The sequence below is a fragment of the Lissotriton vulgaris genome, chromosome 7 (assembly GCF_964263255.1).
Source record: "Lissotriton vulgaris chromosome 7, aLisVul1.2, whole genome shotgun sequence".
NCBI classification, from domain to species: Eukaryota; Metazoa; Chordata; class Amphibia; order Caudata; family Salamandridae; genus Lissotriton; species Lissotriton vulgaris.
The window spans coordinates 1,658,571,107-1,658,598,444 of record NC_141695.1 but is presented as its reverse complement, the minus strand read 5'-3'; the positions used below and the strand labels follow the sequence as shown (position 1 = coordinate 1,658,598,444).

The 27,338-nt window shown below is 50.2% G+C and overlaps 1 protein-coding gene across 1 annotated transcript in view; it reads left to right on the top strand.

The window, feature by feature from the left end:
* Window positions 1-27,338, top strand: part of SYCP2 (synaptonemal complex protein 2) — a 3,993,018-nt gene that overhangs the window by 3,733,388 nt on the left and 232,292 nt on the right. Inside the window, exon 42 of the mRNA XM_086932653.1 lies at window positions 21,573-21,631. Coding sequence (XP_086788779.1) covers window positions 21,573-21,631 — 59 coding nt within the window. The remainder of the gene's footprint in view (window positions 1-21,572; window positions 21,632-27,338) is intronic.

The following is a 27,338-nucleotide window of genomic DNA, read 5'->3' as shown; positions in this document are numbered from 1 at the left end:
TCACAATAGTAACAAATAGTTAAAAAAATACATGCAGTATATTGTACATTGAATTAAAAACATATAAAATCACAATGATAAACAAAACCAATTTATACAATGTGGGTTAAAAAATATTCGCAAGAACAGGGGTCGACGCGGCGTTTCGGTTAAGGAGAAACAATTAACAACCTTCATCTGAAAGAGACACGTTAGTGATAGATTCCTTACCTTAGAATATCCCCAGGCGTCAGACTGGATCCGGAAACTTTTGCGTAGCAATACCCCTGCGTGCCGGTAGGCGTCGTCTGCGGCTCCGCGTCCGCCGTCGGCGTCGTGAGCGCCGGGATGACGTCGTCGGAGTACTTAGACAGCGCCCATGCGCGCTGACGTCAGTTCTTCTTTTTTCCGCGCCAGCTAGCGCAGATCCGGAAGAAGCTCTACCCCCAGTCAATTTTTGACTGAAAATTTTGATCCTTTTTGATCTCTCTTTCCTTGTCGATTTCTCGACTATCGGTGCCAGGGATGCCCGGGTTCAAGCCTTGTTCGAAGTGCGGCCGACTCATGTCGGTCACGGACCCCCATCGCCGGTGCCTGAAGTGCTTAGGCCTCGACCACGACGATCGATCCTGCTCCGACTGCCGGGCCCTGACGTCGAAGGCTAGGCGGGAGCGGTCCCGCAAGCGTCTCGAGCTGAGGCAGTCGGCCCGCGCCGCTCCAGGTCCCGGTCCCGGTCCCACGGGAGGTCGAGGGACAGGTCGCGAGGTCGGAGTCATCGACGCTCCGGAAGTGGACACCGATCGTCTGGTTCCAAGTCCTCAGGTAAGAGGCATGAGAGGTCGGAGCGACGTCATCGATCCTCCAACCCGCCCCGACGCTCGCACGATGCGGCCGGGGACTCGGGCGACACCGCCCACGCGGCTCCGCGGGAGTCGCAAGCGTCGCCGCCTGCCCCACACCTTCGGGTCCCTGGGCACGGCGCGACGCCAGAGGAGGTCGAGAGGTACCTCATGGCCATGAGGGCCCTCCCTCCTCAGTCGGTTCCCGTGGCGCCTTCGGGCCGATCGGTTCCGTCTGGAGGTCTTTCCGGGTCGGGCGCTTCGGCCCCGACGACGTCGGGTGCTTCGGGCCCGGCGCCGCTGGCGACTTCGCAAGACCTCGCTGGATCCGGCTCCGGATCCGGGACCTCGCCGGTCGACCTTACGACCTCACCGGCGCCGTCCCTTCAGGTGTCGTCCCCGGTAGCCGATGTGGTTGCCGCCCCCAATGCCTCCTGCGGTTCTGCTCAGGCGTCGGGAAGGCGCCGCTGGGCGCCGATTCCGTCGGCCTTTGGAAAATTTTATCTCCACGAGGAGGCCCTGGCTGTTAATCCTGGTCTCCAGGACACAGGTGACGAGGAGCATTGGGAGGGGTCCGAGGACCCTCTGGCACATGATTTCCAGTCACAACAGGACTGGACATATGAGCTTGGGGAGGCCAGTGGTATTGACACCTCGCCAGACACTGGATTTACATCGCCCCCGACTGTGGCTTCGGAGGCGGGTTCTGCTTACAGCGTAGTGTTGACGAAGGCAGCTAAGGCCTTAAACCTTCAGCTCCCCGTCGTGGCCGTGCGGACTAATCTCCTCACTGAGGACCTCAAACCGCAGTCCGGCTCCGTGGAGCCCCTTCTGCCGTTCAATGAGGCCTTGTGTGACGTTCTTCTGGGCACTTGGTCCAAGCCCGCCACAGGCCCGCCTGTGGACAGGAACGTGGCCAGACGCTACCGCCCGGCACCGGGCGACCCATGCTTTTTGTCCACCCATCCCACCCCCGAGAGTCTGGTCATCCAGGCCTCAAACTCCCAAACCGCATTCCCGTCGGCCCCGCCCGACAGGGAATCCAAGAGATATGAACAGTTCGGGAAGAAGGTTTTCTCGTCTGTAAGCCTAGGGTTGCGGTCTGTGAACACCGCCTGTCTCTTGGGCCGCTACACCCACACCCTGTGGGACACGGTTGCGGAGGTGCTGCCTAGATGCCCGGAGGAGGTCCAGGCTAAACTCAGCCAAGCCCTTGCGGACGGCCGAGATGCAGCACGCTTTTCTATCCGGTGTGGGCTGGATACAACGGACTCACTGGGCAGGGCGATGGCAACGACGGTGGCGGTTCGACGCCACGCCTGGTTGAGGTCCGCCAACTTCTCGGCCGATGTCCAGGCCACTCTCCTGGACATGCCGTTTGATGGCCGTCGCCTCTTCGGCGACAAGGCAGACCATGCGCTGGAACATTTCAAGGACTCCAGGGCTACGGCCAAGTCCTTGGACCTTACGGCCCCACGCCAGCAATCGGGTGCCTTTCGCTCCTTTCCTGGCCACGGAAGGGGCGCCCCACCACGTACCGCCAGCCACACGCCGCAAAATGTCCAGCAGCGCGGTGGCAGACGTGGGAACCGCCGTGGCGGTGGTCGGGGAACACGGCGAGGCCAGTCCACACCTCCCTCAGCAGCACCGGCCTCTAAACCTTCCTAGTCCGAGTTTTCAGGCCCATGTGACGCCTGTGGGGGGCAGGGTTCGCCATCACCTCTCCCACTGGCATACAGTCACTTCGGACAGGTGGGTGCTGCAGATTGTCCGAAGGGGCTACTCCCTCCCCTTCGAGGCATCCCCTCCATCCATGCCACCACAGTACCACCGTGTGTCGGGGGATCACTTGCAACTTCTGCAAGAGGAGGTCTCGGCCCTCTTCGCCAAGAGGGCCATCGAGCGCGTTCCTGGGCCAGAAGTAGGGTGTGGTTGTTACTCCCACTACTTTCTGGTGCCCAAGAAGGGCAAAGGGGGCCTACGCCCTATCTTGGACTTGCGGAACGTCAACGGCTTCCTCCGTACGGAGAAGTTCAAGATGCTCACTTTGGCTCAGGTCCTGACTGCCCTGGACCCAGGAGACTGGATGGTAGCGTTGGACTTGCAGGACGCTTATTTCCACATCCCCGTCCTGCCGGCCCTCCGGCATTACCTGCGGTTCACGGTAGGCCAAGAGCACTTTCAGTTCACCGTGCTCCCCTTCGGCCTTACCAGCGCCCCACGGGTGTTCACGAAGGTGATGGCGGTGGTCGCAGCTCATCTGCGCAGGCAGGGTGTATCAGTCTTCCCCTACCTCGACGACTGGTTGTTGAAGGCGGGCTCGCCCCAGACAGTCGTCAGCCACCTCCAGACTACGGCCGACCTCCTGCACCTGCTGGGGTTCTCCATCAATGTGCCAAAGTCACACCTGTGTCCCTCTCAAAAGCTCCTCTTCATCGGAGCGGTTCTCGACTCGGCGCAGTTTCGGGTTTTTCCACCCGAGCAGCGGGTTCGGGATATTCAGGCTCTGGTTCCCATCTTCCAGCCGTTATCCCGAGTCTCGGTCAGGTTGACGCTGCGGCTTTTGGGACTGATGGCCTCCTGCATCCTTCTGGTGCGTCACGCCAGGTGGCGGATGCGGGCTCTGCAGTGGGACCTGAAGTTTCAGTGGGCCCAGCATCAGGGCAACCTGTCCGATCATGTCCTGATCTCGGAGGTCACTGCGAGACAACTGCAGTGGTGGCTCACGGACCGCGAATGGGTCAGTTGCAGGTCCCTCTCCCTACCCCACCCGGAGCACGTAGTTGTGACGGACGCGTCCCTCCAGGGCTGGGGGGGCCACATGGGAGAGGCGGAGATCAGAGGCCTCTGGTCTCCGGCGGAGTCCCGGCTCCATATCAACTTGCTGGAGCTTTGGGCGATTCGTCTAGCACTGAAAGCGTTCCTCCCCTCTGTCCGGGGACGGGTAGTGCAGGTGTTCACCGACAACACCACCGCCATGTGGTACTGCAACAAGCAGGGCGGGGTGAGGTCGTGGACCCTTTGCCAGGAGGCAATGCGCCTATGGCAATAGCTGGAACATCAGGGCGTGACCCTGGTGGTTCAACACCTGGCAGGCTCTCTGAATGCCAGGGCGGACGAACTCAGCCGTCGGTGCATGATGGATCACGAATGGCGTCTGAACTCGGACGTGGCGCAAGGTCTCTTTCAGCAGTGGGGAGAGCCTTGGTTAGATCTATTCGCCACAGAAGAGAACGCGCAATGTCATAGGTTTCTTCGCGTTGGAATTTCCAAGGCGGCACTCGCTCGGAGACGCTTTTCGTCGCGAGTGGAGCTGCGGTCTGTTGTACGCCTTTCCGCCTATACCACTTCTGCCCAGAGTGCTGAAGAAGATCAGGCGCGACCGGACCCAGGTTATCCTTGTGGCTCCGGACTGGGCACGAAGATACTGGTATCCCGAGCTACTCAGCATGTCAGTCGACCCCCCGATTCGTCTGCCTCTTCGGGAGGACCTTCTGTCGCAGCAGCAGGGGACGGTCCTGCACCCGAACCTGTCCAGTCTCCACCTACAAGCTTGGAGATTGAGCGGCGACAGTTGAGGCCATTTGACTTACCTCCTGAAGTCTGTGATATCATTCTGGCAGCCAGGCGTCCCTCCACAAAGTCGGTATACGCCTGCCGGTGGAACAGATTTGTGGCATGGTGCACAGCAAAGGCTGTGGATCCTCTCTCTGCACCCCTTTCGGAAGTGCTGCTCTTTCTTCTTTCCCTTGCCCAGCAGGGCACTGCTCTGGGCACTCTTAAAGGGTACCTCTCTGCTCTTTCAGCCTTCTTGAGGCTACCAGATCAGCCTTCTTTATTCAAGTCCCCTATTGTAAGTAGATTCCTGAAGGGCATCACACACATGTTCCCTCCTGTTCCCTTCGTGATGCCCCAGTGGGACTTGAATCTTGTTCTCACTTATCTGATGTGTGCTCCCTTTGAGCCACTTCATAACTGTCCTCTTCGTCTCCTTACTCTGAAGACTGCTTTCCTGGTTGCCATCACCTCTGCCAGGAGGGTGAGTGAGCTCCAGGCTCTTTCTTCTTCTCCACCTTTCCTGTCTGTTCATCCTGACAAGGTGGTGTTACGTACGCGACCTTCCTTTCTGCCCAAGGTTGTCACGGCCTTCCACATCGGGCAGTCCATTACCTTGCCCACTTTCTTTCCGCCTCCGCATCCCTCGAAAGAGGAAGAGAGGCTCCACCGTCTGGATCCAAAACGTGCGCTCTCCTACTACCTAGACCGCACACGCCAATTCCGGGTGGATGACCAACTCTTTGTCGGTTACGTGGGCGCGAAGAAGGGTAAGGCTGTGCACAAGAGGACCATCTCTAGGTGGATCATCTTGTGTATCCAAGCATGTTACTCCATGGCGAGGAAGGAGCCCCCGGCTGGATTGCGGGCTCACTCCACTCGGGCCACGGCAACGACAACTGCCCTGGGCCGCGGTGTCCCCCTGCAGGACATTTGCCAGGCAGCTACGTGGGCCTCGCTGCACACGTTCGCAAGACACTACTGCCTGGACAATCAAGTCCGGAGGGATGGCTTCTTTGGCCGTTCCGTCCTCCAGGACTTTCTGGTGTGATATTGGTTCGCAGACCCACCACCGGGGTTGGTATTGCTGGGGTATCTATTCTAAGGTAAGGAATCTATCACTAACGTGTCTCTTTCAGATGCACAAGTTACTACTTGTGTAACGATATATCTGTAAGAGACATTAGTTAGTGATAGATTCCTTACCGACCCACCCATCCTCCCCGTTCTGCGAACCGATATCTAGGGTTAAGGTCATCCCCTTTCAGGGCCCTAGTTTCATGGCACCAGTGTTAGTTCTATCATGGCTCTGCGTATCTGGCGCGGAAAAGCTGTGTGTCAGAACTGACGTCAGCGCGCATGGGCGCCGTCTAAGTACTCCGACGACGTCATCCCGGCGCTCACGACGAGGGACGCGGAGCCGCAGACGACGCCTACCGGCGCGCAGGGGTATTGCTACGCAAAAGTTTCCGGATCCAGTCTGACGCCTGGGGATATTCTAAGGTAAGGAATCTATCACTAACTAATGTCTCTTACAGATATATCGTTACACAAGTAGTAACTTGTGCTTCAGGACCAAGTTCTGTATTTTATTACTGGCTTCCAGATATATCCTAGAGGACCAGGGGCCCGGTTATGGAATCCGGGTAATAACTGTACTGTATGTTCTCAGTGCTTTTGATATAGCATGTGCAGTACTAATGTCTTATGCTTGTATTGGGAAGGCTCACGCTCTGGTAGTAGGAGCCACCGATATTGGTTTTCTGTTTGGCCAGGTTTTAATAACTGGCAAATTGATAATTCACGAGCTTTTCAATTGGCTTGTGTTGCGGTTAGGCGTTCATGTAATGGCGGAGGTTCTCCTGCCACTAGAAGTTAGAATTCGGCCTCCCTGCTCCTACTCCGTCAGCGTCCCATGGATTCTGCAAAACCTTTGCTATCCAACTGTCACTACAAATGAATCATAATATCAATTAATTACAATTTATCCACTATATTGTGTGTCTGTTTCCCATTCCGTCCCTACATGTTCGGGGTGTAAACTAAATTGCACAAACCACTTTTAATTACAAGAGTATATTCCGATGTTTGTGCAATTTAGTTTACACCCCGAACATGTAGGGACGGAATGGGAAACAGACACACAATTAAAGGGAGACTCCGTGAGATTATGTAGCTTTGTGATAATGTTTGTTTAGTCAGCCAAATGATTTTTAACGGTGATTAAATGTTACAATGTTGGTCATATAGTGGATAAATTGTAATTAATTGATATTATGATTCATTTGTAGTGACCCCCGACGAAGGGCTCGTGGCAGCAGGCATGAGCGAATTTTGCGGATCTCGCGTTCGCGAATTTTGCGGATTTGCGGATTCACAATCCGCAAAATCCGCGAATTCCCGCGAATTTGCGGATTTTTTTTTTGTGTTCGCCCGTGTTTCTGCCAGTTCGCGAGGGTTTTGTACACTTTCGCAAATTGCGAACTTACCTGTCGGGTCGCAAGTTTCGCGAACTTGTTGTTTCTACGTGTCCAGCCTGTTTGGGACACTCTTCTTCATCACTGCCACTCTCTGTCACCACTGCCACTCTCTGACTACTCATGCCACCCTCTGGCCCACCCATGCCACCCTCTGTTTCATCACCACACCCTCTGGTTGTCCAGTGTACATTATTTTCGGCAAAGCAAAGCACACCTTCCCTGCCTCAAGTGACCTGAATTAATTTGGGGCTGATTAATGTGTCACAGAATATTTTTTTAGCTGGCACCTGCTTCCTTAGTGCGCCCTGATTAGTGATCTTTTGCACTTGCTAAGTGCTTTCATTGTTGCAAAATTAGTTACAACACCTGCCCTGCCCCAACTGACAATAATGAATTAGGGGCTGATTAATGGATTTTAACTTCCAGCCTGGCTCCTGCTTGTCTCCCTTAGCTGTAATTCAGGACCTTTGTGGCATATGTGTAACTATTCTGAGGTTCAGAGCAGGGTCACATAATAGTTTCAACTGGCAACTGAACTCTGGAGGGGCCCCTCAGGAAGCACTACAGGAAATGGCTACTAATGATGAGCCTGAACTTTTGAACCTGGTAAGTAGTTACTTTCAGTTTTGCTAAAATCGTATTTCTGCAATTTTGCACTTATTCGCGGGGCGCGAACTCACGCGAACTCACGCGAACAGTGCGAGCAAAATCCGCTGCTCGCGGATTTGCGGATTTTGCGGGAGATTCGCAAATCTCGCGGATTGCGGATTTCCCGAAAATCCGCAAAATCCGCGAGCGGAACGGATTTTCCGCCCATGCCTACGTGGCAGCCCGAAATGCATTCGGTGTTTTTATGAAAAATTAAAGACTGCTTGCGATGGACTTCTTGCGTTAATCGTATTCATTCTTTTAAGGCCTGGATGGGCACTGTTTGAATATCAGAAACTTGTAAATTGGCAATAAAACCCTGAAAGTTGGATATCTGGATGAAATGGATACATATCAGTTTAAGAATACGGAGAAAGTTTGAAAAATGAAGACTAAAGGTGAAACAGTTGTTCGATGGAAAGGTGCACGCTTACATAGCGGCACTAAGCTGTGCATTTGGTTTTCGGGGCTACACAGTCCCTCATCTCTTATTGTTTTCGTAACTGGAGGCAGCAGGGCATGCTTTTTCAACCAATCTGCACGCAACCATGTTTAAGGATGGATAAAAATGAAGTTATAAATAAGAATGTTGAAGCCATGGTGTGCATTCCCCCATCTCACATGAATCACTGATGACATCTCAAATGACATCACTGATGACATCACTGATGACAACATCCAGTGACTGTATGTTTCTGTAAAGTTAAAATATGTCTTACATATTGAAGAATGAGTGGATGTATAAGTGTTTGGATGAAGGATTTAGTAGGTGCATGACTGACTGTATGAGTGAGTGATTAAATGTGTCTCACTGAGTGCATGGGTTAGTGACTAAACTGTCTTAATTTGTGCATCATTATGTCTGTTGTTCTGTAAACTGCTGCATGTGTTGATCAGTAGCTATATGAGTAACTATATGGGTTATTGATTGGTTGCCCAAGTATTTGTATGGGAGACTGAGTGTGTGTGTGGGTGGCTGGGAGAGTATGACTCTGTGCATAGATGTGTGAGCAGTTGATTCACTAGATGTATGGGTTCAAAAGTGCATGTGGAAACAGCTGTATGGGCGGTTGACTGTGTGCATGAGTGTATTGGTGAGTGAATGGATATCTCAGTGCTACATGTCAAAGTAAGTACATATGTAAAACACAGTACATGTGAGAGTTGACATATATAAATAACTGTGCATAAGAGCCAGTGAATGTGTGAGTGGCTGTATGGATCATTGTGAACTTGTATCAGGGATTGTATAAGAGAGTAAATATGTGTTAGTATATGTTTGAATAAGTAAGGTGTGTATAACTGTATAGTTGAGGAAATGGAGGTGTGATTGATTCTTTGCATGACTGACTAGGTGTGTGAGTAACTCCATGGATGAGTGACAGTCTGTGAGTGTCTGTTTACACTGATTGTATCTAAGGTTATATTAGAGTCTGAAGAGGTTCATCGTATTATCACATGAATGATATCATCAGTGATGTGATCAGTAATGTCAAATGAGATGTCATCAGTGATGTCATCAGTGATGTCATTTGAGATGTCATCAGTGATGTCATCAGTGATGTCATTTGAGATGTCATCAGTGATGTCATCAGTGATGTCATTTAAGATGTCATCAGTGATGTCATCAGTGATGTCATTTGAAATGTCATCAGTGATGTCATCAGTGATGTCACTGACCATGTCATGAATTATGTAATATGTGACATCATCAGCAGTGGATTGCGGGTGCGCGATATATAGTTAGTGCAACTAACTATATATGCGAATTTCAATGGTTTTGTGTGAGTAAAATAAGGTTTTGTAAATGCTAATTCCTAACTATATATGGTCTATAACCTACGTTTTTTTCAGTGAATTTTCAAGGTTTTGTAAATGCTAATTCCTAACTATATATGGTCTATAACCTATGGTTTTTTCAGTGAATTTCAATGGTTTTTTAATTGCAAATATCAAAAGCTGTAAAATGTATTCTTCTTTTAAAGGAAAAATATATTTTTCATGTATTTAATAGAATTTTTTTATGTATATACATTTTTTTATTTTTTTTCGCTACCGGTCCGCGCACCGGGTAGCTTCCCGTTAGCTCAATTTGGTGCCGCGACCCGATCCGCGCACCGGGAAACGTTCCGTTAGCGCAACTGCCGCATTGGAAAACAACATCGTGACGCGTCACGTAAGCGCGCCGTATCGGGTTGCCGCGTAATGCGTCTTATGACGCGCCGCGTTAGCGCACTCGGAAGTGCTCCGGAGCGCGATCCGAGGCGCGAAGCGCAGCACCCCGTAAGCACTCCGGGCGCGGAGTGGGACGCGAAACGTAAGCGTAACAGGTCATGTGACCTGAAAATTACACTTTTCATTGGTTTAGAACATTTTTTTTTCCCAAATGATGAAAGCCCCCACCTTTTTTCCTCACTCTGACTTTCATCTTTGTGAGAGGAAGACCTGTTTCTGCTTGTTCAGTCATGGCATCTGTAGTAGCTGCAGCTGGTGGACCCCCACCACCACCTCAACCACCTAGGAAGGAAGGACCACCTGCAAAGTTCCTTCCAAACCCAGAGGAAGAGGAAGAAGAAGAGGAAGAGGAGGTAGAGCCGAGGCAGTTCTTGCGTGAAGAGCCGCGGCAATCCCACCGCTTAGACCATTTTATATATATATAAACCATATACTCTGAAAGTGGAATGCGAAATTACTAGCAGGTAAGTACAGTACTAATAGGCTTTGGAATCGCTAGATCTTGACTATAGAATCGTTAGATTACTTCTAGGAGACCCAGGGGACTCGGGTGCAGAGTGTGCACTCTCACGCGTGATGCGGGACAAAGTCTATGGTAGCTAGATTTCACAGAGTTAGTGTTCTCGGGCGAACCCGACCTGGTAGGAGGAAAACGAAAGTGGATTCTGACCCTTGGATAGTGAGGCTATGCTGGGGCACCGAAATGCCGATGTTACCTAGCCCAGGGGCTGCAGCTGCATAGGTCTCAAAAGACGTCGGGAATCCTCGTAGACGGACCAGGAGCCTGGAAGAAAGATGCTGGCAGGCGACCAGTGAAGAGAGTTCGAAGTGATCCAAGCCTGGATCTTGAAGAGATATGACACCTGAAAGCAGAGGGGACCAAGTTCGTGACTACTAGCCAGTAGTCAGGTGGCACCGGGAGGGCACCGGATGGTAGTCACCTCGACTAGGTGAGTGGGTGACGCTGTGCTTGCAGATCTCACGGACCAGGAAGCGTTGTCGGCGACCAGGATGGAGGAGCGAGCTGTCCCACGATGGATGAAGCTGTCGGCGTCGCTGGACCCAGGATTGGGCAACAAAGCCTTGGCAAATTCAAGCCCACGCGGTGGACTCAAAATGGCGTCTGGAGTGGACCAGGAGGGTCCGGGGTGCTTCTCTGTTGCAAGGAAGCAAGGGCCAGTCTGGAGCAACCAGACCAGCAGCAGTGATGTCGTCGGGCGTCGTGAAGAAGGCCACAAGCCAGCCGGCTAGTAGCCACACAACGCGGTGAGCAGGCAAAAGCAGAAGGGCCCCACGCAGATCGCGGAGATGCTGGAGGGCTGATCTTCGGTGCTGGAGCTGCTCAGGGTGGGGGCTTCTCGGACCCCAAAGCACTCACCAGTGGAGCACACGGTGGGCTTGTTGCAAAGAAGTCGTGCAGTCTTGGCGATCGTCGGTCCCTCGAGGTCTCGTCGCACTCACAGTTCTCAGCTTGGCTGTAGAGGTGAGTAGAGGTCAGAGGTGCCAGGGAAGCCGGGTCTCGTCGAGCTGGGCAGTCGGATTCCGGAGGAAGGACTTGCAGCAGACCGCAGTGTTCTTAGGATGGTGCCCGCTTGATGCAGGGTGACTACTCCTTAGCCACAAGGGAGAATCTTGAAGAAGAAATCTTAATGTCCTTTCGCAGAAAGTCGTGTCTTGATTCCAAAGATGATCTAATTTGAACAGGGGGCCCGCTCCTATCTTTATACTAAGAAAAGGGGCTGACCCGGTGACTAGGTCCTGCCTATGGGTGGGACTAGGAGGGGGGTGGTTACACCCCTCTCCCATGCCGGACTTTCCCCAGGCCAGGGGCTGGTGTGCCCCTGGAACTGGTTCTGACCGGCCTATGCGTAGTGAGCACCAGGGTGCCACTCAGCAGTCACCTTCCTGTAAAGCCCTGCCTACCCAGGATACACAAAACCCTGTCTGGGACGGTGCTAGCACCGCCCTCGACAGGAAACCCTTTGTCCAGGCTCCCCTCGCTGGAAGGACTCCCAGCTGCAGGGGGTCAGACTCGTGTCTGTGGTGGCAGCATCCATTTTGTGGAGCTGAGGCTTCGTTTAACTTTAACCGGGGTTCACAGTTACATACATGTCGTGTCCCTCTAGAAGGGTGGAATGCTAACCCCGTCGCCAGAATTGGCAAGGGGTTAGTATTCCAATTCGTATGACACCTTACCCGACATGTTTTGATAAAGCAATACCAAAGTTAGCATTTAACCGCGAGGATTATAATGCACTTAAGAGTATATGGTATGCGTTATCATGGAACAGCTATTAGGACTTGGTTCCGCAAGCTGCAGACAGGCTCAGCTCATGCCAGAGCACCATCTCACACGATTCCAAGCACTCTGCCTTCAGGTTTGTCAAGGCCTGCCATAGGAGTGACTGATAGGAATCTGTGTGTCCATTTTTAGGGTTAGATATAGGTATACTATATCTACAGCAAAGGGTGATTACACGACTTTGCCCCAGCTGTCATGCAGCCAGTTGTGTCAAATTTAGGAGGCCAGCCAGGGGTGGCATAATACATGCTTCAGCCCCTGGTAGGCCCTGGGTACACCTATGCCCTGAGTTACAGGGTCTGATAAGGTGGCCCAGTACCAATTGGAAATGTACCTAAGGTACATGGAATCCATTTTACAGAGAGAGCAGTAGGCCTGGGGTCCTGATTGGCAGGGTCCCAGGTCGACTATGTCAAAAACCAGCTAAAACACAGGGCAAAAAGTTGGGGGCAACCATAGTCAGGAGGTACCTTCCTACACAACCCCTCCCCCCCCCCCAAACGAAAGGAGATAAGGCTATCCTTGTCCAGGTAAGCCTCTATTACCTAAGTGGCCATATAAGGAAGGACCAGCTCTGGCTTGGTTTCCCCCTGTGTCATGGTCCACTAGGCAACCCCTCACCCTAAGGGTGTCTGAGGGTCTCCACCATAGGGAATCTCTGTCTCTGGTGTGTCTTGGGAAAGAAGAAGGCTGATGCTGGGATGGAGTACTGAAGTGAGGCTCCTCTACCTTTGGGCTCAACTTCCTCCAATCACCATCCATCATGTGTGCCTTTCTTTCTTTAGCTGAGATGCACTGAGCTCTCAGGGTCAGCCTCTGGCTACCTAAAGCTGGAGGCTGAGTCCCTTTGTTTGGCTTACTGGAGGGACAGGTCAGGTCTGGGGTTTTTAGGCCCCGTGTTTGGCTGTGCCCAACAGTGTCCAGCTGGGGGGAGGTCCCTAACTACTTTTAAGGGGGATCCCTCAGGAGTCTGATTTCTTTTCACTTGGCTAGGTTTCCCAGCTTCAGTGATCCTAATCTGCTGATTAAGGAGTTCTTTTGGACAGGGGGCCCTTTGGGGTCCACCACTGGCCTCCCTGACCTCTTCAGCCCTGGGCTGACTGAGGCAGGGTAGAGAGGGGCAGGTTACCTGCTCCAGACTGGGTCCCACCTTGGAAGGGTCCACTGACATCAGGGGCTCTGCCAGGCTAGGCCTGACTACCTCTGGGGCAGTTCCTTCACAAGGGGTCAGATTAGTTCCCTGAGGAGGCTGATCCTTGCCTAAAGTCTGGTGGGAGGGAGATCTCTCTTCCTCCTCAATGCTCTCTGTCTGAGTGGAGTGATCCATTGTTTCAGGCTTCACAACACTATCATCTGTTTGAGTAGAGGCTGAGACCATTACAGCCTTGCCAACCTTTTCAGGAGGGCGCTCAGTTTGTGTTTGGGCTGTGACTGTCACAGCCCTCCTATCCTGTTCAGGAAAGTCTGTCTGAGCCTGGGCAGTGGCTACCACTGCTCTTCCAACCTTTTCAGGGAGGAATGGTGCTTGGACTGGGGCTGTAGCTATTACTGCCCCACTAACCTTTCTGGGTAGGCCTATCATTCTGGAGTGAGTTTCTTGCTCCACCTCAGCCCATGCTGAGATTTCCAGGTCATTCCCCAGTAAGCAATCTACAGGTAGGGTGTCTGTCACTGCCACTCTCATGGGCCCTGTGACATTACCCCAGCTGAGCTCAATTACTGCCATGGGATGCCTTCTTTTCACTCCATGAACGTCTGTCACCTGGTAAGTGAAACCAGGGGTCAGTTGAGCAGAGGGGACCAGATGGTCAATCACCATGGTGATGCTGGCCCCTGTGTCTCTGTATGCCTCAACTTTCTGACCATTGATAAGGGGCTCCTGTCTATACTTTCCCAAAATGTGGGAACCAGTAGTGAAGTTGGCAAACCCCAAGCCAGTCTCACAGACAAGAGTTGTTTCAGGGGACCTGGCTAGGCCATAGTCCACCTGGTTTCCCAAAGTAATGCCCACCACATTCTTGGGGGCACTCCCACCACCTGGGGGATTACCACTAGTGGTAACAGGAGGTCTGGGAGTATTACCTGGGGGTATGTTTTCCTTATTGCTATTTTTAGGGCAACTGACATCACTTTTGTAATGGCCCACCTCTTTACAGGTATGGCAATAAGGTTTCTTTTGGGTTTTGGGAGAAGTACGGACCCACCCTTGTCAGAGGACTTTTGGGGCCCTGTGGTTTCATCAGCAGATTTATTCCCACCCTTCTCTTGAGGCTTGGTTGATTCCTTCTTTTGGTCACCACCCTGGTTCTTAGGCCTGACCCTGGTTCTGACCCATTTGTCTGCCCTCTTACCCAATTCCTGTGGAGAGGTCAGATCAGAGTCTACCAGGTGCTGGTGTAATAACTGGTTCTGACAATTACTTAAGATTTGCTCCCTCATAATTAGATTGTACAATCCTTTAAAATCAGTAACCTTACTACCCAGTAGCCAGCCTTCAAAAGCCTTAGTGGCACAATCAACAAAGTCAGTCCAATCCTGAGACTGAGTTTTCTGGGTATCTCTGAACAGCATCCTGTACTGTTCAGTGGTTAAACCAAACCCATCAACCAGTGTATTCTTCAGGACTTGGTAATTGTTAGCATCCTCAACTCTAGTAGTGAGGAGCTTATCTCTACCTTTACCTTCAAAGGAGAGCCACAAGATAGCTGCCCACTGACTCTGGGGAACACCCTGCACAGTGCAGGCCCTCTCCAAAGCAGTAATCCATTTGTGGATGTCATCCCCTTGCTTAAAGGGGGGCACTATCTTATTCAGATGTTTTGTATCAAAACTCCTTTCCCTATTGCTAGGTATATTGCTGCCACCAGTGGGGACTACCCCACTTAACTGTTGCTCTCTAGCAAAGGCAAGCCTCTCTTTGGCCAGGGCAAGTTCTTCCCTTTCAATCCTCAGATTGGCTGCCCTTTCTTTAGCTTCATACACTCTCCTCTGAGGGGAGGTCATCCTCCTCAGAGCAGAGTCCTGAGAGCCATTGTTTGAAGGGATCTGCTAGAGCCTCTGGATAGAGACCTAACTCGTCCATTCCCAATATTAAGCTGGCCTGAGAGGGGTCCCAGGGTTCCCCTAGTACCATTCTCATGCCTGCTTAAGTTGGACCTGGTTAGTCTGCTGACTTCTACCTGTCCCTTGTCTGCCTCATCCCCTGACAACTCATCCTCATCCTCATCCTCATCCTCAGCATCATCTGCCTCCTGGAGGGGATGGTCATGGTTATCAAAGGGACCCTGTAAGGAGGGCATACTCCCATCTGGATTAGAAGGATCTGTGTTAGCAGCCTTCTTAGCATCATAAGTCTCTAAGAGACCAATCAGAAATGGGATTTTGGGGTTAGACCCCTGTCTCAACTTCCTGGAGGTACACACTTGTCTCATCTCCTGGAAGCTAAGAGCAGCATATCTGGAAGTGACCTGTGGAGGGTCCACTGACACAAGGGGAGACTCAGAGTTTCCTCCTTTGTCTGACATGCTGATTCTAGTGTGGTGTAAGTGATGCACCTACCTACACTATGTGTTTGCCCACTGATCCCTTGCTAAGAGTTGCAGCCAAGGTGTGCTAAGCCTTGAGGAGCTACAACAGCTGGTTCAGTAGAACTCAGAGTATTCTAAGCTAAGTTATATGTACCTGAAGTACTTATGTGATCTTTCAACAAGATATTCTTAGGATACGTGTGGTAAAACAACAGCAAGCTCAAATCCCAACCGCTGCTCACCAATGTGAGAAGGTGGCCTGATATGCAGTGCTCACTATTCTAGTGAACACTATGTATCAGTCCAGCAACCCTTATTGATGATTGGTTGTAAGTCAACCTTATAGACCAGCTATCCTAGTAGCATGGATACGAGCAGTCTAAGGCTAAAGACTCGAGAGGGCGTGTTAAGCCAGCTGTTATACCACACATATACCCCTTGAATACCCAGTGAAAGGACACCACACAAGTGTTATGAAAATAAACAGTGTATTTATTAAAATCACAACAGCCCTGTACTCTTTATGAGGACAGGGTACTAAGCACAAAATAAAACTCTTACGAAAATACTTAAGTTAGCACAGTATATACAAATGCCCGAGGGGCACGGAAAACCATATACTCTGAAAGTGGAATGCGAAATTACTAGCAGGTAAGTACAGTACTAATAGGCTTTGGAATCGCTAGATCTTGACTATAGAATCGTAGATTACTTCTAGGAGACCCAGGGGACTCGGGTGCAGAGTGTGCACTCTCACGCGTGATGCGGGACAAAGTCTATGGTAGCTAGATTTCACAGAGTTAGTGTTCTCGGGCGAACCCGACCTGGTAGGAGGAAAACGAAAGTGGATTCTGACCCTTGGATAGTGAGGCTATGCTGGGGCACCGAAATGCCGAAGTTACCTAGCCCAGGGGCTGCAGCTGCATAGGTCTCAAAAGACGTCGGGAATCCTCGTAGACGGACCAGGAGCCTGGAAGAAAGATGCTGGCAGGCGACCAGTGAAGAGAGTTCGAAGTGATCCAAGCCTGGATCTTGAAGAGTTATGACACCTGAAAGCAGAGGGGACCAAGTTCGTGACTACTAGCCAGTAGTCAGGTGGCACCGGGAGGGCACCGGATGGTAGTCACCTCGACTAGGTGAGTGGGTGACGCTGTGCTTGCAGATCTCACGGACCAGGAAGCGTTGTCGGCGACCAGGATGGAGGAGCGAGCTGTCCCACGATGGATGAAGCTGTCGGCGTCGCTGGACCCAGGATTGGGCAACAAAGCCTTGGCAAATTCAAGCCCATGCGGTGGACTCAAAATGGCATCTGGGGTGGACCAGGAGGGTCCGGGGTGCTTCTCTGTTGCAAGGAAGCAAAGGCCAGTCTGGAGCAACCAGACCAGCAGCAGTGATGTCGTCGGGCGTCGTGAAGAAGGCCACAAGCCAGCCGGCTAGTAGCCACACAACACGGTGAGCAGGCAAAAGCAGAAGGGCCCCACGCAGATCGTGGAGATGCTGGAGGGCTGATCTTCGGTGCTGGAGGTGCTCAGGGTGGGGGCTTCTCGGACCCCAAAGCACTCACCAGTGGAGCACACGGTGGGCTTGTTGCAAAGAAGTCGTGCAGTCTTGGCGATCGTTGGTCCCTCGAGGTCTCGTCACACTCACAGTTCTCAGCTTGGCTGTAGAGGTGAGTAGAGGTCAGAGGGGCCAGGGAAGCCGGGTCTCGTCGAGCTGGGCAGTCGGATTCCAGAGGAAGGACTTGCAGCAGACCGCAGTGTTCTTAGGATGGTGCCCGCTTGATGCAGGGTGACTACTCCTTAGCCAGAAGGAAAAATCTTGAAGAAGAAATCTTGATGTCCTTTCGCAGAAAGTCGTGTCTTGATTCCAAAGATGATCTAATTTGAACAGGGGGCCCGCTCCTATCTTTATACTAAGAAAAGGTGCTGACCCGGTGACTAGGTCCTGCCTATGGGTGGGACTAGGAGGGGGGTGGTTACACCCCTCTCCCATGCCGGACTTTCCCCAGGCCAGGGGCTGGTGTGCCCCTGGAACTGGTTCTGACCGGCCTATGCGTAGTGAGCACCGGGGTGCCACTCAGCAGTCACCTTCCTGTAAAGCCCTGCCTACCCAGGATACACAAAACCCTGTCTGGGACGGTGCTAGCACCGCCCTCGACAGGAAACCCTTTGTCCAGGCTTCCCTCGCTGGAAGGACTCCCAGCTGCAGGGGGTCAGACTCGTGTCTGTGGTGGCAGCATCCATTTTGTGGAGCTGAGGCTTCGTTTAACTTTAACCGGGGTTCACAGTTACATACATGTCGTGTCCCTCTAGAAGGGTGGAATGCTAACCCCGTCGCCAGAATTGGCGAGGGGTTAGTATTCCAATTCGTATGACACCTTACTCGACATGTTTTGATAAAGCAATACCAAAGTTAGCATTTAACCGCGAGGATTATAATGCACTTAAGAGTATATGGTATGCGTTATCATGGAACAGCTATTAGGACTTGGTTCCGCAAGCTGCAGACAGGCTCAGCTCATGCCAGAGCACCATCTCACACGATTCCAAGCACTCTGCCTTCAGGTTTGTCAAGGCCTGCCATAGGAGTGACTGATAGGAATCTGTGTGTCCATTTTTAGGGTTAGATATAGGTATACTATATCTACAGCAAAGGGTGATTACACGACTTTGCCCCAGCTGTCATGCAGCCAGTTGTGTCAAATTTAGGAGGCCAGCCAGGGGTGGCATAATACATGCTTCAGCCCCTGGTAGGCCCTGGGTACACCTCTGCCCTGAGTTACAGGGTCTGATAAGGTGGCCCAGTACCAATTGGAAATGTACCTAAGGTACATGGAATCCATTTTACAGAGAGAGCAGTAGGCCTGGAGTCCTGATTGGCAGGGTCCCAGGTCGACTATGTCAAAAACCAGCTAAAACACAGGGCAAAAAGTTGGGGGCAACCATAGTCAGGAGGTACCTTCCTACAGTGGTGTTCATAGACTTCATGCGCCAAGCCAGGGCGCAGGTACGTGTACCCACGCCGTTCAAGTGGTATGGACTCGCTGGCAAGCTCGTTGGAGCATTCTGTGTTGTTGCGGTAGCAAATTGGTCCATTACCCACCAGGACGCTTGGTCAACAACGCGGAAAGTGGATAATTTTATCTGCTGTTTGGGTGACCGGAATACCGCGCCAAACCCCGCTAAGGACACCGGGCAGAGCGGTTACGGCGGACAAGGAAGGGGGACCCGAGGGGGCACCGAAGAGCAAAGTCGTCTCACCTACCAACAGACTTCAAAGGCTGCGCCTGTCACAGGAGCCGACTTGAACTTTCAGCACGCCACAGCAGTTTGCAATTCCCTCGAGGCACACCACTGGGGCCTTGTGGGAAGTGTAGTTCCACCACATGGGAGTACACAAGTATGGCTGCACAACGTGGGGGCGGAGTATGGTTCCTGTTTAAAAACAACGTGACAGGCGTTACATTCACAGCACAAGGAGCAGCTGGAGAGGGGCGCTGAGGAAGGCCAAATGTGCCGAAATGCATTCGCCTGAGACTTCTATGCATTAAAGTGCTCCTTCAAATCTCTCTTCTGGGTCACGTCTCTTTCGTTTGGAGGAGGTGGTGTTCATAGACTTCATGCGCCAAGCCAGGGCGCAGGTACGTGTACCCACGCAGTTCAAGTGGTATGGACTCGCTGGCAAGCTCGCTGGAGCATTCTGTGTTGTTGTGGTAGCAAATTGGTCCATTACCCACCAGGACGCTTGGTCAACAACGCGGAAAGTGGATAATTTTATCTGCTGGTTGGGTGACCGGAATACCGCGCCAACCCCCGCTAAGGACACCAGGCAGAGCGGTTACGGCGGACAAGGAAGGGGGACCCGAGGGGGCACCGAAGAGCAAAGTCGTCTCATCTACCAACAGACTTCAAAGGCTGCGCCTGTCACAGGAGCCGACTTGAACTTTCATCACGCCACAGCAGTTTGTAATTCCCTCGAGGCACACCACTGGGGCCTTGTGGGAAGTGTAGTTCCACCACATGGGAGTACACAAGTATGGCTGCACAACGTGGGGGCGGAGTATGGTTCCTGTTTAAAAACAACGTGACAGGCGTTACATTCACAGCACAAGGAGCAGCTGGAGAGGGGCGCTGAGGAAGGCCAAATGTGCCGAAATGCATTCGCCTGAGACTTCTATGCATTAAAGTGCTCCTTCAAATCTCTCTTCTGGGTCACGTCTCTTTCGTTTGGAGGAGGTGGTGTTCATATATATATATATATATATATATATATATATATATATATATATACATATATATATATATATATATATATATAGACACAGGTAAGGAACTGCTTAATATTCGGATTCAGGCATGTGAATCTATGAAAGATACCTCAGTCAGTCAGTCAAAATACTTTATTCGATTTCATTAAAATCATAAAAGATATAAAACTTTTATATACATATAAAAATATATATTGCACTTGCGTTATATTCAATACATTGGGTCAGAAGTTAAGCTACATAAGGTCTACAATTAATAAAAACTTCTTACAATACACTCAGTGGTGCGTTACGTGATCTAATTCTAGACGCCGCCACTAGATAATTTGCCATGCAGAATATGATACGAGTGATGCTCAGTGACTGGAGGTAGAGTAGTGCCGGCCTCACTTGAAGGAAGCCTGCCTCACTTAAAATTGGCAACAAATATTTTTTCCGTATATCTAAGAACAAACCACAAAACATAACAAAATGCATGGTATCTTGGGTTGAAAAATTATCACAAATACAAGGTGAGGCATTTCTGGTTTGACCCATGACTGATAACTGCCCAGATAAAAATGAAGTGAATATTCCTGGACGCAATCTGACTCAAGGAGATATTCAATGGGTTTGGAATATGCAGGCAGATAGAGTAAACACTAGAAAGAGCTCTAACAAAGGTAAGTAGCCTTTTCTTCATGTTGGATACTGTTGTACTTATTTCTGGTATATGACCCATTTTGGGCAATTTTCATCTATGATTTTACCTTCGCCAAATATATTTTTTCACCATTGCTCTTACAGTTTATATTGTCCTGGTAAATTATTTTTTAGCTTTATTTCACCCGTGTATAATCCAACGTTCATTACTATAGATACTAAGGATGCAACATTTTTAATTCCCAGGTGCCCCATTTTCAGTCCTGAGGGAGACCCTATCGTAAGGACTCAAGCAACCTACCCTATCATTAGGGGTCGAAACGTCAACTGTATTTTTTTCCTATGCCAGTTAGATCAACAGTGCTTTCTCGCTGTGATGTGTACTTCGGATCATGGCAATGCATTATATACCATCTAACTATGTGGCCTAAGGAAGCCTTCATCATTGTAAATTATTGTGTGATGAATTTGATGTCACTACCTTTTCTTTTACACCTTACCAATCCTCACTAGATGCACACCACCCATCCCTTCCTTTTTTTCCTCTCCCCAGTACGCAGGGCACTCGTTTGACAAAAATTTGGGAAACATTGCTGAATCATAAGCATCCAAAACATTCAATGTAATTAAATAACATTGAGTACTATATCCAATGTGTACTAGTGAATTTATGCTTAATTGTTTCTTTTAATTTTGTGTTGTTCTAAGAATTGCTCTACTGGAACCAATTCTCTACTGTACTGTCTTGTACCAAGGTCCCAGTGGCCTTTTTGGGTTTATCATTTTTTTAACCTCATATACTAAGCCAGCCTTTTACAAAAAGTATCATACTATAAGAATACGCTTCTTGCTTTTTGGTATTGAGATTTCTGAGTAATACTACATTTGCTCTGACTCCCACTGTATTTTCACAATCTTCCCTGACCTGAAACAGAATGGCTTCCTGCAAAGGCATGTACCCTGAATGATTTGCATGTAAATTGGAATAAAGTTTATTAAATCTTTGCGGACCATTGGAATTAGTGGTTGCTATGTTTACACAGTATTAAAAGAGAAGCCTACATTATTTCAATGGTGTATGAATTTGTTTCTCTGCAGAATTTTATGAAGCAACAGGCAATGGCATTTGGTGCATACCACAGAAGTGAACAGCACAGGTGAGGATGTTTGCTAGATAATAATGAGTTAAAATATGATGTCTACATTTTGACAATTGTGTTCCTTACTAAATTCTGCACACCAAAGGCCAGGTACTTTACTTTTAACTCTAGTTGACATTTTATATATATTAAGTTTAAATACATTGTATTAGGCAGGAACTCAAAAATAGTTGCAAGTTGTCAGCTGACACATAGCTATGTGCAGAACAATGATGTCCACGAGGTGATCACAATTTACAAAATAATTCCATACCTCATAGAGACATCTATCCGCAGATTCCTTAAGTTTTGACTTCTCCCCAGGCGCCAGTCTGGATCAAGTAATTTTTTCAGCAGTACCTCTGCGCTCCGGGGTATGGCGTCATATGACTCTGTGATGACGTTGACTCGGTGGTGGCATCAGCTGAGTCATATAAGTCCCCTCTGGTGCACGGACATCAGTTTCTTTTATTCCGCACTGCATCATGGATCCAGAGAAGCGGTTCCTCAGGCCATTTTCTAGCCTACCTTGACATTTTTTGTCGGTTGGAACAGTGTGCCTTTCATGTCTCAAACCGTTAATAATAATGAGGTGTCCCAGCACATCACAGAAACTGGAGTAATAACAGTATACAGCAACAATTGGTCCTGTCGAGAAATGTGATATTTCTTATGGGAAATGAGATGTATCCTGCTATACTAGGAAAATCCTCTCAATGGTGCACTATCTACTGTTGAAATAATAAAGCTGACACACAAAATATCATGCACGGTATAGTAGCATTCATATATCGTGAAGGAACACATTCGTTGTATACCAAAGACATAGGGCTGTTAAAAATACATAATTGCATATATAAGTGGCATACAAAATGTGCATCACATGAGACATAATCTAAAAAACAGGACACTTGACACGATCCAATAAGCAGAGAAAATGACTCAATTGGGCATCCGTTCATTACTGGAAAAATTGTTCAAATATATAATTATTCCTTTAACCCGTGTGGGTCTTGTGCATGCCTGATGTCGGCCACAGACCCTCATTCCGTTTGCACGTGGTGTTTAAAAGAACACATGACTCAGAAGATTGTGGCTCATTTCAGAATCTGAAGCAGAAGGTTCTCAAGGAATGCTGGCTGAAACTTCTGGCGGTGCGGTCCTCAAAGACTTCACGGCAGCCACGGTCTTCTTCACCTTGTTTGAGGGGCTGTTCCAGAAGCCGGATCCATTCCCGTGGACGTCACTTCTAACCATCGATGTCCCAAGGTCAGTGCAGGCGGTTGAAGTAGCGGCATCTTCTGACTTTGCATCCTGTTCGCTGGTTGAGGAGGACATGCATGACTCCGCCCTGCTCCTCTCCGTCTTTCCAGGAGCCGGGACATTGGCCCAAATGAGAGATTATTATAGCTCTCTACATCTTATCTTTGAGTCTCCACCTTCTCCTGGAGCGCAGCCGGGCACCACAGAGGTGAGAGGAGCCACGCCTGTGGGTTCACCCTTGGTGCCAGGTGCACCCAATGAGTCATTGGGTCGGCTGGTCGGCGTAGGCCGTTTCTGCTTCGGCGCCGGTGCACATCCCTTTCATGTTTCCGCCTTCGGGGTCTATCCTCGATCAGCTGGCTCTGGCAGCAACATCAGCAGCGTAGATCAAAGCCATTTCTACTTCTCTCAAGGTTGCCTTCTCAGCGTCGTTCGACTTCGATGTGGATTCGAATGGAGCCTTCTGCTGGGAAGTTTATCCTTCTGCTCTCGCATCATGGTGGTACTTCTGAGGGTCACCTTTTGGGAGAGTATACAGAGGAGTCTGGGCTTTTGCAGCCTGTATCTGAGGCTATTCCGCCGCTTATTGAGGAGAATTGGCTGTCTGCACTAGGGTAGGCTAGTGGGTTGGAGTCTTTCTCAGCTCCGGGACTTCTTTCCCTCCTAACATTGTTACAGAGGCAAGTTCTGCCTTTGCTGACATGTTGAGGAGAGTGTGAGAAGTTGGCCTGATACATGATGTTCACTAGTTCTAGTGATGACCTTGTATCAGTCCAAACAACCCTTATAGTGATTGGTTGTAAGTCAACCTTATAGACCAGCTATCCTAATGGTAGCATGGACAAAGCAGTCTTTAGGCTAAACTCTTTTGGCATGTGAAGCCAGCTGTTTTACCGCATATAACCCCTTGAATACCAAGTGAAAGGACAACACACAGGTTGTTATTAAAATAAACAAGTATTTATTAACTAACATACACCTCTGAACTCTTTATGAGGTCAGAGGGCTAAGCACATGACAAACTCTTAGGAAAAATACGTTTAAGTTGCACGATTTACAATGGTGCCCTAGGGGCACGACAAACCATATCCTAAGTAAGTGGAGTGTGAAAGTCAATACTAGGAATGGAGCTGTCCAGAGTCTGTAGGATCACTGGGAAAACGCTATACTAACTTGAGGTAAGTAATAGGAGGCCCACGGAGCGCGTGTGCAGAGTGTGAACTCACACGCGAGATGCGTACAAACGTCTATGGACAGTACAGTTTAAGAAAAAGGTGAGTACGGACGTCCCTGACTAGATAGGACCAAAACGACTGTGGAACTGGACACTAGGAGAGTCAAGCTACCCTTGAGCACCAAAATGCTCGTGTTACCTCACCCACAGGCTGCGGGTGCATAGGTGCGAAGTCGTGTCGGGGTCCGGCGTTGAAGTCTATAGAGCCTGGAAGAAAAGATGCTGCAGGCGGCCAGGAGGAAGATGTCCGGTGCAATCCAAGGGTGGATCAGTGAAGAGGAGAACCTGAAGGCAGAGGGGACAATGTTAAAAGTCACTAGCCAGTGACTGGAGTGGAACCAGGAGTGGAACCAGATGTCGTCGTCACGATCAGGTGAAGGTTGACGCTTGTCTCTGCAGCCACGTGGACCAGGTGGTGTCTTCGATGACCAGGATGGAGGCACGAGCTGTCCCACGCAGGCTCTCGCTGTCGGCGGTGTCGTCTTCGGATTCGGAGTCAACAGGCCTTGGCAAAGGCAACCCACGCGGTGAGTGGAAACGGCGTCTGGAGTGGACCAGGAGGGTCCGGGGTGCTCCTCTTTTGGAAGGGAGCAAGGGCCAGTCTCGAGCAACCAGACCAGCAGTGAAGATTTCGCAGTATGTCGTCTAGTAGACCACTAGCCAGCCGGCAAGTGACCAAACAACGCGCCGAGCAGCAACCAGGCAGAAGGGCCCCGCGCAGATCTCGTGGATGCTGGAGGTCTGGTCTTCGGTGCAGGAGCTGCTCGGGGTCGGGGCTTCTCAGTCCCCAAAGCACTTGGACGAGGTGACCTCAGAAGTCGTGCTGGAGCGAAGTGCTGCTTCTTTCAAGATGGCCGGTCCCACGTGTCTCGTCGCACCCACGGATCTCAGCTGTGCTGCAGATGTAGGTAGAGGTCTGGGAATCCGGGTCTCGTCGGGGTCTGAAGTCTGGATCCTTGCAGGAAGACGACAAAGGGAAGCCGCTGGACGCTGATGGTGCCTGCTTGTGCATGGTGGACACTCCTTGCCCACAAGGGAGATTTCTTCAGTCTTCTGTGGAGCAGAACGTCGAATTCCAGAGTTTCTTCTTGTAAAGTGGTTCAGGATAATCTAATTTGGAATGGGACCAGCTCTTACCTTTATCCGGCTAAAGGGGGCTGTACTACGACTAGGTCCCTCCTCTGGGTGGGACCAGGAAGGGGGGTGGTTACACCCCCTTTCCTTTGTCCGGTCTTGCGCCAGCTCTGGGGATGGAGTGCCCCAGGAACTGGTTTAGACCGGTGTATGCACAGGGACACCTTGTGTGCCCCAGGCATGTCCCATTCCTTTCAGCCCTGTCCTACCTAATACACAAAATCCTGTCTGGGGTGGTGCTAGCAACTCACAAGGCAGGAAACCCTTTGTCCAAGCCTCCCTCGCTGGAAGGACTCCCGGCAGCAGGAGGTCAGACTTGTGTCTGTGGTGGCAGCATCCATTTTGTGATGCTGAGGCTCGAGTTAACTTTAACCGGGATTCACAGTTACATACATGTCGTGTCCCTCTAGAAGGGTGGAATGCTACCCCCGTCGCCACAATTGGCGAGGGGGTAGTATTCCAATTCGTATGACACCTTACTCGACATGTTTTGATAATGCTATACCAAAGTTAGCAATAACCGCGAGGATTATAATGCACTTAAGAGTATATGGTATAGCATTATCATGGAAACAGCTAAAGGGCTTGGTTCCGAAAGCTGCAGACAGGCTCAGCTCATTCTAGAGCCCCATTCCACATAATTCCAAGCACTCTGCCTTCAGGATTGATAAGGCCTGCCATAGGAGTGACTGATAGGAGGATGTGTGTCCATTTTAGGGTTAGATATAGGGATACTATATCTAAAGCAAAGGGTGATTACACCACCTTGCCCCAGCTGATTGATCAGCCAGTTGTGTCAGATTTGGATGGCCAGCCAGGGGACTGATAAGGTGACTCAGTATCCAATTGGATATGCACCTAAGGTACATGGTTGTCAATTTTAGAGAGAGCACAGCTAGGCTGTGGGTCTGATTAGCAGGCCCACAGCCAGGGAAGTCGTAAACCAGTGAAACAAAAAGCAAAAATCGGGGGTGACCATAGGATTGCAGACCCTACTCTCCTACAGCTAGGGCTCTTCTAGGAGTTTTTTCACAGCTGAGTTTCCTAAGAAGGTATTGACAGACAGAGGTCAAACTTCTGACAGACAGAGGTACAAACTCCATGTCTAGTTACATGACTGCGATGTGGAAAGAGTGTGGTGTAAGTTACAAGTTTATCACACCTTGCCACCCACAGTTCAATGGGCTTGTTGAAAGGTTCAACAAGACCCTAAAGGGTATGAATATGGCACTCCGAGAAAGGCTCAGGTGAAAATGGGATGTCTTATTACCCTTCCTTCTTTTTGCCAACAGAGAGGTTCCTGAGAAGGGGGTGGGTTACAGCCCATTTGTACTACTGTTTGGGTTCCATTGTGTCTGGTTGAGGAGGGCTGGGAGCAGCCTCTCAAACCTCATAAATAGGAAATTGTGGACTATGTCCTTGGCCTGTATTCACGTGTGGCTGAGTACATGAAGAAGGACACCAAGATCCTGGAGGCCAGCCAGGAGCTTCAGAATGCTTGGCATAACCATAAGGTTGTACTGACTGCTTATCAGCCAGGACAGAAAGTGTGGATGTTGGAGCTGGTGGCCTCAGCAGCTCTCCACGACAAGTTGAGTGGCCCCCATACCGTTCTTAAGAAAAAAGGTGAGATTATGGACTTTGCTGAACTAGGTACTCCTAGAAGTCCCCACAGGGTGCTTCATGTGAACTGCCTAAAACCTTTTGTTGGGAGGGCTGACATGAGCTTGCTTATGGCCACTGAAATGGGACAGGAGGAAGTGAGCGACTCTCTCCCTGATCTCCTCTCTAAGGACCCTGTTGATGGGTCAGTTGATAGAGTAGCCTTGGCAGGCAGCCTCATTGACCAGTAGCAAGCTGTTTGGAAGAAAATCCTCAATCCGTTTACCTACATTTTTCTTGGACTCCCAGTCAAGCCAGTCTGCCTGTGAAAGATAAAATGTACAGACAGCCTGACCATGTCAGAGACAGCATCAGGACTGAGGTCCAAAAGATGCTGGAGTTGGGGGTAATTGCGCCTTCAGATAGCCCTTGGGCGAGTCCATTAGTCCTTGTGCCAAAACCTCACACCCAAGATGGTAAGAGAGAGATGGC